Source organism: Chionomys nivalis, chromosome X (genome assembly GCF_950005125.1).
Source record: "Chionomys nivalis chromosome X, mChiNiv1.1, whole genome shotgun sequence".
Classification (NCBI taxonomy): domain Eukaryota; kingdom Metazoa; phylum Chordata; class Mammalia; order Rodentia; family Cricetidae; genus Chionomys; species Chionomys nivalis.
In genome coordinates this window covers 69286223-69298512 of record NC_080112.1, presented here as the reverse complement: position 1 = coordinate 69298512, position 12290 = coordinate 69286223, and the positions used below count along the sequence as shown (strand labels likewise).

At 37.0% G+C, this 12290-nt stretch overlaps 1 protein-coding gene across 2 annotated transcripts in view; it reads right to left on the bottom strand.

Moving 5' to 3' along the window:
* The window catches only part of Kif4a (kinesin family member 4A), a 104860-nt gene that overhangs the window by 18299 nt on the left and 74271 nt on the right, over positions 1 to 12290 (bottom strand). For both annotated transcript variants that reach the window (XM_057760005.1, XM_057760006.1), the window contains exons 19-20: positions 6656 to 6739; positions 5933 to 6046 (exon numbers count right to left, since the gene is read on the bottom strand). In XM_057760005.1, the coding sequence (XP_057615988.1) occupies positions 5933 to 6046; positions 6656 to 6739 (198 nt within the window). The remainder of the gene's footprint in view (positions 1 to 5932; positions 6047 to 6655; positions 6740 to 12290) is intronic.

Below are 12290 nucleotides of genomic sequence, written 5' to 3'. Positions count from 1 at the left end.
TCCCCTATTCCCATCACCAGAAAGGAAATTAACCAAATTCAACTTCAAAATTGGATTGCAGGGGCTAGGGAGGTGACTCAGTGGTTAGACCTCTTATCACAGAAATATGAAAAGTGAAGTTTAGATTCCCGGCATCTATTTAAAAAGCAAGGGATGGGGGCCTGCCTGTAAGTCCAGTACCTGGGAGGCAGAAACAGGGTACCCATGCCTTCACAAGGTCCACCCCCCCCCACTTGTGCAAACCTGCATATACACATACTAAACACACAAAAACTTGGTGTAGGAGGTTCTTCTCTTCATGTGTTGCTTTCATTGGTTAATGAATAAAGAAACTGCTTTGGACCTGATAGGACAGAACTTAGGTAGGTAGGGTAGACAGAACTGAATGCTGGGAAGAAGGGCAGTGTGAGAGATGCCATGGATCTTCTGTCTGAGATGGATACTGGTTAGAATCTTGCTGGTAAGTCACAGTCAGATGGCGATACACAGATGAATAGAAATGGGCTAAATTAAGATGTAAGAATTAGCAGATAAGAAACTAGAGCTAATGGCCAAGCAGTGTTTTAATGAATACAGTTTCTGTGTGGTTATTTCAGGTGTAACCTAGCCGGGTGGCAGGGATAAACAAAGGGCCCCTTTCTCCTTACAACAAAAACTGATATCAGGTTGTTCAGGTTATTACATGCTTCTTTCTTCTTCAGTAAACTTCTGTAGTTTGTATGTTTCAGAGAAATTGTTTATTTCAGTCAAACTCTCAAAGTAGGCATTTAGCACATTCCTTTTTAATCATTATAGTATATAAAATATACAGTGATATAATTTATGAAATTTCTATTAATTACATTTTGTTTTCTACCTTTTTTTGATCAGGAAATCCAGAGGCCTATGAAAGAACCAACTCTTCCTTCCTTCCTCAACCAACTCCTTCTTACAGATGGCTAACTTGGAAAAAATTGATGCTTATTTTACCATAAACATATTTTTTGCTTAATGTAACACTTTTTGAAATAGGGTGCTATTATGCAGCCTAGGCTTACTTTTATTTTGTGATCCTCCTGCCTTGATCCCCAAAATTCTAGGACCATAGGTATGAACTATCAAAATTAGTAATAATTTTTACAAAGCTCATTAATTAATTTTTACTCTGGTCTTTATTACTTCCTTATTTCTGCTTAGTTTGTATTTAATTTTACTTTCTTAGTTTCTTCAAGGAAGAAGTTGATATCAATGACTTGCGTTCATTTTCCTTTAAAAGCAATGTATTTTCATTCAATTCAAGATAAATTCTAAAAGTTTGGGTTAATTTTCTCTTTGATGGTGGGTTATTTAGAAGCATATCACTTAGTTTCTAAGTACCTGGGGAGTTTTTCAAATATAGTACATGTAACTCAGGCTGGCTTCAAACTGTAGTGAGGCTGGTCTTGAACTTCTGATCCTCCTGCCTCTACCCATGGGATGTTGAGATGACAAGCATGTACCACCATGCTGTTTTTCAAGTATCTTTTTGATATCTATTTCTAGTTTAATTCCATCATGGTCAAAAAAAAAAATACTGCACAAGACTTAAACCATCTTAAGTCATTCAGAGCACACTAAAATTTATTTTATGGCTCAGAATCTTAGTAGATTTTCTCTATGAAATTATGATGTATCCCATTTCTTAGGTGTGCCAAAGTGAAAGGTAATGCTTATGCAGAAATTTGAATGTGGGGGGCTGGAGAGATGGCTCAGAGGTTAAGAGCATTGCCTGCTCTTCCAAAGGTCCTGAGTTCAGTTCCCAGCAACCACATGGTGGCTCACAACCATCTGTAATGGGGTCTTCTGCCCTCTTCTGGCCTGAAGGCATACACACAGACAGAATATTGTATACATAATAAATAAATAAATGTTTTTTAAAAAAGAAATTTGCATGTGAACTTTCTAGTAGTAGTTTAATTCATGTAATGGCTTATTTTAAGTTCTGATTTGATTGGATTAAGGAATACCTAAAGAACAAGTGAAGTCATTTCTCTGAGTATATCTGTCAGGGTGTTTTCAGGGGAGAATAGCAATTGAGAAGGTGGACTGATTCGAGAAAATTCATCATCAATGTGGGTGGCTACCACGCACAACAGGCCGGAGTAGCAGATAGAAGAAAACTGACAGGCAGGGAGGGCAAACCCTCTAACTTTCTTGGAGTTGGGGCATGAGAGCTCCAAGTACTTTGATCTTTGGACTCCAGGACTTAATTCAACACCCCCAGATTCTCAAGCCTTTGCCCTGTGACTTACAGTTATATAACTAGCCTTCTATCATAGACTCAAGTGTGGTATGGTATCCTGGATCTCCAGCATGCAGATGAACTACTATGGGACATTTAGCCCTCTAACTATGTGAGCCATTTCTCCTCATAAATCTCTGATGTCTATTGGTTCTGTCACTCTGAAAAACTTGATATAATCCCAAATTGTTATTTAGGTGTGGCAGTTCATAGCTATACTTCCCAGCACTCTAGAAGCTGAAGCAAGGGGAATGCTACAAGTTAGACTAGCCATCCTGGGCTACACAAGCAATCCAGGCCAGCCTTTGCCTAAAAAAGTCAAAAGCACAATTGATTGGATAAACAAACCATAGTAAATCCATACACTGGAATAGGACTTATACACAAAAATTGAGATGATTCAATCTTAAATACATCATATTAAAATAAGCCATATTTGGGCTAGAGAGATGGTTCAGCAGATAAGAGCACTGGCTATTCTTTCAGAGGACCCAGGTTCAATTCCCAGAACCCACATGACAGCTCACAACTGTACAACTCCAGCTCCAGGGGATCTGATACATTCACACCAATACACATAAAATGAAGTTAAATAAAAAAGTAACTTAAAAAAAAAGAACCCATATTTTATGTTTGTAATTATAAGACCAACACAAAGGAGAGCTAACCATGATCTAGATCAGTGTATGGGAGGTGCTCATCAGTAGAGTACCTGTCCAGCATGCACAAGGCCTTGGCTTTAATACTTAGCACTTACTAAACTACCCAATAAAGCACACGCGCGCGCACACACACACACACACACTTTGTCAATTATGCTTTAATAAAATAAACTTGGTAAAAAAAAGTAATATCATTTTATATCCTAAGAGCTAAAACAATCAAGCCATGAGATTATTTTGATAATAAAGGGAAAACTGAAAAAAATGAAATCAATTTTTGATAAAAAATTATTTAGTTTTAGGTATATGGGTGTTTTGCCTGAAAGTATGTATGTGTACCACATGTGTTCCTGGTACTGGATGGGTAAGAAGAGGATGTCTGATCCTCTGGGACTGGAGTTACAGATGGTTTTAAGCTTCTATGTGGGTTCTGGGAACTGATCCTGGGTCCTCTAGAAGAGCCAGTGCTTGCAACCACAGAGTCACCTCTCCAGCCCCCTCATTTTGTAAAACCCTTAATATTCTTACATATTAGCTATAAATTTTATGCAATCCTAATCAAACTCGTAGCAGACTTGACAGAAACTTAAAAACTAATTCTAAAATTCAGATAGAAATGCGGAGGACCTAGTTTTCTCAAACAAAAAAAGAAAAAGAAAGAAAAGAAAAAAGAATAATGAACTTATGAGGACTTATACTATCTGATGTTTTGGAAATTCAGGAATAGCATTTAAGACATTTTGGTAGTAGCATAAATATGTAGATCAATGTAATGGAATCTACAAATAGATATACAGACATATAATTCTGACAGAAGTCTCATGCCAAAATGAACCATATGCCTACATGTAATGATTAAAAATACACATTTCAAAAAGAATATTTAGGAGAAAATCTTCGCAAACCTGAGTTTATTAATGATGTCAAGTAAAACATGGAAACTATGAATCATAAAAGAATCAATAAATTGGATAACATCAATTAAAAGCCTATGTTGGGCATGGTGGTGCATGCCTGTAATTCCAGAAATTAGTGGTGAAAGATTACACAATCTAAAGAAAAACCAAGAGCATATTCCTAGCACCCAGGAGGTGGAGGCAGGAGGATCAGGTGCTCAAGTTCATCCTCAGCCACACAGTGAGTTTGAGGCCAGCCAGGAACACACATGGTCCTGTCTCAACAAAGATAAGTAGCTAGTTTTGGTATTCCAACAATTCCATTTAAAAATGAAAAAAGCAAGTCAGAGCCTAAGAGAAAATAATTATAAAACAGAGGTCATCTATTGGATATATCCAAGTTACAGAAAGAATTCAACGTTTATAATAAGAAAAACAAAATCCAGTCAAACAGTGGGGAAAATATTTGGATACTTTACAGAATAAACATACTCAAAAAAGTAGGCTGGGTGTGGTGGCTCACACCTTTAATCTCAGCTCTCAGGAGGCAAAGGCAGGTAGATCTCTATGAATTTGAGAACGGTCTGATCTACACAGTCAGTTCTGGGACAGCCAGGGCTATGCAGAGACCTTGTCTCAAAAAAAAAAAAATAAAAACAATCAAACAAAAAACAAAAACAAAAAGCAAGTAGACACATAAAAAGATGCTCAGCATCCTTAGTTATTAGGAAAATGAAAACAAGGTATATTATTTACTTAGTAGAATAAATAAAATTTAAAAGACTGAAAATACTATAAGTATTGTTGAGAAAATGCAGCAACAAGGACCTTTTCATTCACTGCTAGTAGTACAACCACTTTGAAAACAGTTAAGTAATTGTTTAATAGGTAAAACATATACTTAGCAGATGAGAAAGTCATTCGAGTCTGGGATGTCTACCCAAAAGAAATAAGACACATAGTTCCCACAAAAACTTAGTCCATGAATATTCAATGTAGTATCTGTAATAGTCCAAACTGGAAGTAGCTCAAATGAGCAACAATGGGTGACCAGAGAAGTTATGATATATTAATACAATGAATGAAAATACCACTCAGCAATAAAAGTAACTGTTGTAATAATATGAATGAATGTGAAAATAATTATGCTGATAAGAGGCCAAAATGTCAGATACCATGCAATTTCATTTTAATAAAATTATAAAAAATTAAAACAAATCTATAGTTAAAGCTAAACCAGTCTCTCTCTCTCTGGTTTGTCAAGACAGGGTTTGTCTGTGTAACAGCTCTAGCTGTCCTAAAACTCACTCTGTAGACCAGGCTGGCCTCAAACTCAGAGATCCACTTGCCTCTGTCTCCCAAGTGCTGGGATTAAAGGCCTGGTTATATTTGGGTCTTTAATTTAAAAAAATTTAAAACTTTAGATTTACTTAATGTATATGAATGTTTTGCCTGAATGTATGTATATGAACCAGTGGATTCAAACAAATCCATGGTGCAAAGACTTGCCTTGAACTCATGATTTTCTTGCCTCAGCTTCATAAATGCTACTAGGTCACCAGTATACCACCATACCTTGCCAAAAAATGTATTTGGGGATTCTGTGTATATTGGTTACTTTTCTCAGTGCTTTGCTCAAACACGTGACAAAAGCAACTTAAGGAACAATTGATTGGTTTTCACAGTTTAGTGAAATACAGCTCCCCATAACAGGGAAGGCATGTGAGGGGGGGAGTGTGAGGTGGATGGTCATACCATGTTGAATGTCAGAAAGCAGAATGACAGGAATACTCAAACTCTGTCCTTTTTTTCCGTCTACAACCTGGTTCATGGTATGATGCGACCTAGCATTTCATCAATCTATACTTTAAATAAGTGCCAGTCACCATATGTCTGTTATACCAGAATAAAATGGAAACTGAGCTTTGACAGGCAGGGATAGAATTCTCTACTCTTGTTCTTGACAACAGTTTACAGATATAAATCTTTTGAAAAATAAGGATTTCAGGCAGAACTTCAAATTCCATATTTACTTTTAAATCAAAAGAAAGTTATTTCCTATTTTTCCTATCCCAAGTGCATGTAAGGAAAATGGCAGTTCAGGCTGTTCATACCTTCATTTGAGCTGCAGTGCCTTCCATCCCACGGCTTTGAGTCTCTTTCCGTTTATCTGCAACCTCCTTTTGCTTTTGGAGAGCATCCTTAAGACGTTTGTTGGCAGCTGCTACCTAAATACAACGGGAAACGGTGATGTTGAAGAACATTCTAATTTGTAGCATCTCAGTAAACAACTCTCGGTTTGAATTCCTATAGGAGCCAGGTTTTAAAATCTCCATGGACATAACTGATGAATAACTGTTGCTTCAACTTGCAAGAGGGGTAGATTTAAAGGAACTCCTGCAGGCTGAAAATGTCTGGGAGTGTCATGTATTGCTAGCAGTCTGTTTTATTTTTTTAAGAAAATAAAAATCCAAATTAGAATTAAAAAAAAATCACATTTAAATGGTAGTTTTCAACACATTTACTTGTTCACAGGTCATACTAGATAAAAAGAGATGAAGACTTAGGACTTATACAGCTTGGAAGGTAGTCCCAACACTTAGGTGGTAGTGTCAGGAAGATTAGGAGTTTAAGGTTGGCCTTGGCTATACAGTGAGTTCAATGACAGCCTGAACTACAGAAAAACAAAAACAAAAAATAAATCCCCAAATAAAACAAAAGAAAGAAAAAGACTTAAGAACTGTTGGCCAATATTGACACCTCCCATCCCTAAGACACATGTTTTAGTTTGAAAAGGACAAAGCATTTAGTGCAGCAGTTGGGCTTTTCTTACCTACCTCCTCAGTTTTACGTCTGAGCACTGTAGACTGTTTCTGGAAGTTCCTTTCAAGTTTGAGCAGCTCATACTGCCTCTTACGATCCTGATAACAAAAGAGTCAGATCTTAATTGATGTTCAGCTAACTAAAATGAAAACTTAAACTGAGAAGCCTTCCCAGATGTCCTTCATATTTAAGTCTAAGTACAACAATACTGTGAGTTGCCTTATCTTCTCTTATCAGAATTAAGAACTGGAAGTTCTAGAAACTATGTTTGCATACATAACAAAGAACCTTGTCTTCCTCAGCTTATTGTTCTATGTCCAAATTCTCCATTTCTCAGACTTACGTCAATTATAAATATTATCAAAGATCATCCAGTGAAGAGCTTTGTCCACATAGGTGGCTGCTGACAGCTAGAACTCGGTTCTACTGATGAGTACTCTTTTATCCTCAACTTTAGGAGCTGATTGGTTATAAAACCCAGTGGCCAGAAAAAAGGAGAAAGCTACCACAGAGCTAGACATCTATAAAATTAGGACAACTCCAGCTAATGAAGCTTCTCATTTCTGAACAAATCTAGCTCATCTGAATATATCCTCTCTGCTCAGAGATGAAAAATCAGGATCATGAAACATTATGGGATACTAGTCGCTTCAAACAACCACATACTTAACTGCTTTGATTTCTTAACTCAGTCCTTATCTTTTTAATTCATTCAGTTTTCTGGTTATACTTGTTGCTTACCGAATCTGGATGGCATTGTCAACCATTTTAGTCATGTCTTTGCCAGCATAAATACAAGAACTATTATGAGATGGCTAACACAAATGAACTCAAGGGTATTTTTGTAGACTTTTTGTCTCATATTAATTTTGTTTTGGTACTTTTTTTGTCTTACTGTTGTTTTACTTGTATATTACTCTTCAATTTTATGTTCTTGGGAGTTTATTGTATACACTTTTTTGTACTTAAAAATTATTCTGGTTTGTTTTGCCTATTTGTTTTCGAAACAGAGAAAAGGAAGGCATGAGTTTGGGTAGGCAGGGAGGATCTGGGAAGAGTTGGGGGAAGAGAAATGGTGATCAGAATATAAAAAATTTATTTTCAATAAAAAGATGAACATACTGATTCTAGGAAACAGGCCATGTGAGGCATGAGATAAGGCTTTCAGTTGGCCTTTTGAATTTATCTGACCCCGAAAACTATAACATGTGCGCACTGATTAAAGCTGGAATGAAGTCTTGAAATAATCTTGCATCCACAACAAATTAAAAAATTGAATAAAAAAGAACTATTAGTTTCATCACTGGGGACCGTAGCTTAGTGGTAGAGTGCTTGTCCACTGTGCAAAAGTCTTAGGGAAAAGAAGAAGACTATTCATTTTGTATAACTCATAAAATTTATACAGTAGGTACTGCACTACGTTCTGGGATGTAGACATGAAGATGATCTGGTAAGCATTCTCACAGACTACAAATGAATATAAATGACACATAATTAAAGAGAGTACAATATAATTGTAGAATTGTAGTTAGGCCTATTTTAATAGGATGTGTGTTAGTATGAGGTTGACGGAATTAAAGAGCTAGAAGACTGAACTTGTTTAGTGACACAAGAAAACCCAACACTCTCATCACAAAGCTTCTCAAAGAAGTTAGTGTTCTAGCTGTCCTTACACTTCACTTGTAATTAGTTCTGCTGCTGTCCTGAAATCTCTTCCCTGACTTTTGACAACAGACCAAACATCATTAGCACTCTCAAAACCTTATTGCAGTATCTTTGTCCATTTTCAGTCTTACAAATTTCATTATTTTATTCTATGTGAAATAAAGAGATTTTATTCTTAGCTTTCTCTTTTTTCTTTCTTTCTACAGGATGCCCTTGAATTAATTATACTTCCTTTTTCTATATAGTCCCCATCTCTACAGTAATATTATTCCTGTGGTTTCAATTTTCACATTTCTGTTAGATAATTCCCTGATTATTAACTCCAGTCCATTCTCTCTTTTCAACTCAGCTAATACTGTCTCTCTGTCTCAGTGATTACACTCCTGAAATCACCATCATCATTGCAAACTAGAATTTGCCTCACTCAAAAGCCTGGAGTAACTGTTGATGCTCTCCTTGATTCTTTTTTGTGGTTGTTTGACAGAGTTTCACTGTATAACAGTCCTGGATGTCCTGGAACTTGTTTTGTAGACCAGACTGGACTCGAACTCACAGAGATCTGCCTGCATCTGCCTCCCAAGTCTTGTAATTAAAGGCGTGTGCCAGGTGATGACCTGGCCATTGATTCATTTTTGAAACGTATATTTACATTTCTTATCACCATGGTAATTCAGTAAACATTAGCTGAGTGCATACTATAATATACAATCACTGTTTCAGTCAATGGAAAAATGAAAGTGAACAAAATGAAGATTCTTGGCAATAAAGCATATCCACTGCTATAAAGTAATAACATAGGGTTTTATAGATAAGCCTTTTTTTGTTTTTAGTGCTTTTATAGAGATAATGCATAATGCAATTTAATCACCTAATGTATGATTCATGGCTTTTGGCATATTCATAGAACTGATGTAAAACCAACACCACATTCGCCACATTTTCACTACCACAGAAAGAAATCTCAATTCCTTTACCTGCTGTGGGACAATGGTCTTTTATTCTGTCACTCGTATTTTAATAAAATGCCGATTGGCCAGTAGCCAGATAAGAAGTAGAGGTGGGGAAAAGAGAACAGGAGAATTCTGGGAAGAGGAAAGATTCAGTCTGCAGTCGTCATTCAGACACAGAGGAAGCAAGATCTGACTACCTCACCGAAAAAGGTACTAAGCCACGTGGCTAACACAGATAAGAATTATGGGCTACAAAAATAAGTGTTTCTGCTGATTTTTTTTTTAAAATCCCATGCCAAAATCAAGGGGGTGGGGAGAAGAGGGAGGCTGCAGAATGCCAGGTATGAGTGAAGACATAAACAAGGTCTCATCTCAGCCCTGAACCCTTCTGATCCCCTCAGACATCCTCATGATCTTCAGGATTGTACAGTGGGGAATCCCTTCCACCAAAGGCCCAGGCAGGAGAGTGGTGGGAGGGAGGGCCGGGGCAGTTCTCTCCTCTCCTATAAACTTGTAGACTCACAGTGAGGAAAAAAACCTGCAGTTTTAAATAAAGAGATTTCTTTTTTCCCTGGGGGAAAAAAAAGAATTATCGGCTAATATAAGTTATAAGAAGCTTGAACTAATTGGCCAATCAGTTTATAATTAATGTAGACCTTTGTGTATTTCATTGGGACTGAACACCTTCGGGACTGGGCGGAACAGAAATCTCTGTTAACAAATGGTGACCAAAGTGTAGACAACTGCATCCACAGAAAAACTGAGAGAGCTTGGAAAGTAATTCTAGACAAAAAATAACAGCATCAAGCATGGCTTCTTGATAGCAGTAATTTCTTGGGTTTGCTCTCTTTGCTAGAGGCAAGTGCATCTCATTTAAGAGTGGCTTCTTGACTCAGCTTTAGCTACAAAACTTTGCACTGCCACCAAACACTTAAATGGTGTTCATGAATTGCTGACAACATGCTTCTTGGTGTCAGGGACCTTGAAACTCCATTGAGTTGTGGCAATAAACATGGCTCCAGCCAGTACTTCCGCCATGAAGCTAGGCTCTCAGAAAGCTAAGGAATGGGTTGGATCCAGCTGTCAAAGCCACAGGTTTAATCTTAGCCATTATTGTTTAGCAAATTAAAGACTCATGTGGTCTGAAAAAGAGAGATAAACAGTAAAGATAAATTCAGATGAAGAAAACCTCTAAATGGTTTACACTGTGTTTAAAAATATATGTAGGCTTGTGAGAGAAAAGAAAAAGGATAAAGTCCTTAAAATAAAAAAGAAAGAAAGAGAGAGTAGTTGGGTTTGGTGGCAACACACCTTTAATCCCAACACTTGAGAGACAGAGGCAGGCAGATCTGTGAGTTCAAGGACAGCCTGGTCTACAGAGAGAATTCCAGGACAACCAAAGATACACAGAGAAACCCAGTCTCAAAAAGCTAAAAATTAAAAATAAATGACATAGAGTTTAAAATAAAGCCATGTAAAGATGAAAAATACAGAGTCTGGATATTGTATGTTAAATTGTGTTGTCTTTAAATTGTTTGATGGTTGAGGAAGGAGCAAAACTGCTAAAAGATATTTGATTATAAATGCTGCTGGATTAATCAACACATATGTTTTAAAAATGCCTTGACTTCAACATTTAAATCAAAAAGGTATGTTACTTTGGAGAAGAGGTTTTGCTTTTGTTTCCACAGGAAATGAGAGGATGCGGATTCATTCTGGGCTAAGAGAAATCAGGTTTGATCAAGGAAGACCCCCTGAAGAATCTCCACTAGGAGCAGATGGTACAGATGATTCAACATTTCAGAGGACTTCTGTTGGAGTTTCCTCTGAGCTCTGCATCCAGAAGAGTTTCAAGACTGTTGGCTGAGATGATCAAGCCTCACAGAATTTTCCAGCCAGGACTTGACCATAATCTTAAATTTTCTTTAGGTCCCCCCATAAGATTATCAGGGTCCCCAATCAGCAGGAAGTAGCCTATAAACCTATGCTCATATTCCACAAAAATGGAGTATGTATTTTATCTATGTTTAGAGCGTTGTTAAAAGATGTTATGGATTAATGGAACAAAAAGTTAAAAGGTTTTTTTAAAGGGGGGAGAAGTGCTATGGGACAATGGTTTTTTTTTATCCTGTCACTTGTATTTTAATAAAACGCCGACTGGCCAGTAGGCAGGCAGGAAGTAGAGGCGGGGCAAAGAGAACAGGAGAATTCTGGGAAGAGGAAAGATTCAATCTGCAGTTGTCACCTAGATGTGGAGGACACAGATGAGAATGCCTCGCTGATGAAAGGTACCAAGCCACGTGGCTAACACAGAAAAGAATTATGGGTTAAGATGTTAAGAATTAATTAATAAGAAACCTGAGCTAATAGGCCAACCAGTTTATGATTAATGTAGACCTCTGTGTATTTCTTTGGGACTGAACGACTGAGGGACCTGGTGGGACAGAAACCTTGGTTAACATTTACCTATCATGACACATGTCACTGTAACTACTATTTTCAACCTATAAATCTGTCAGTTCTGGACATTTCCTGTAATATATCATTATTTGTGACTAGCATAATGTTTTCAAGGTTCATCTGTGTTGTAGCATATGCCAGTACTTAATTTCTTTTCATGATTATGTATTTCACTCTATACATATATTTTTATTTATAGATATACTTATTGATACACTCAGGTTTCCTTCTACATTTTTGGCTAATATCACTTATGTTCTGTGAACATCTGCATACAAGTTTTTACAAGGATAAGCCTTTATACCTTCTCAGTAGACAGAACCATGAATAGAATCACTGGATCATTACAGTACCTCAATTTTTTTTTAGCCTAACAAACTGTCAATTGTTTGTCAAAGCAGCTACCCCATTTTCCCATCCTACCAGCAAATGTACGATGTTATCTATTGTGAATTCTTGCCAAACCCTGCCTTTTCTTTTCACAATGATTATCTCAGTGGGTGTGAAGTAGTATGTCATTGTGGTTTTCATTTGCATATACCTGGTGGCAAATGACACAGAGCACCTTTTGTGC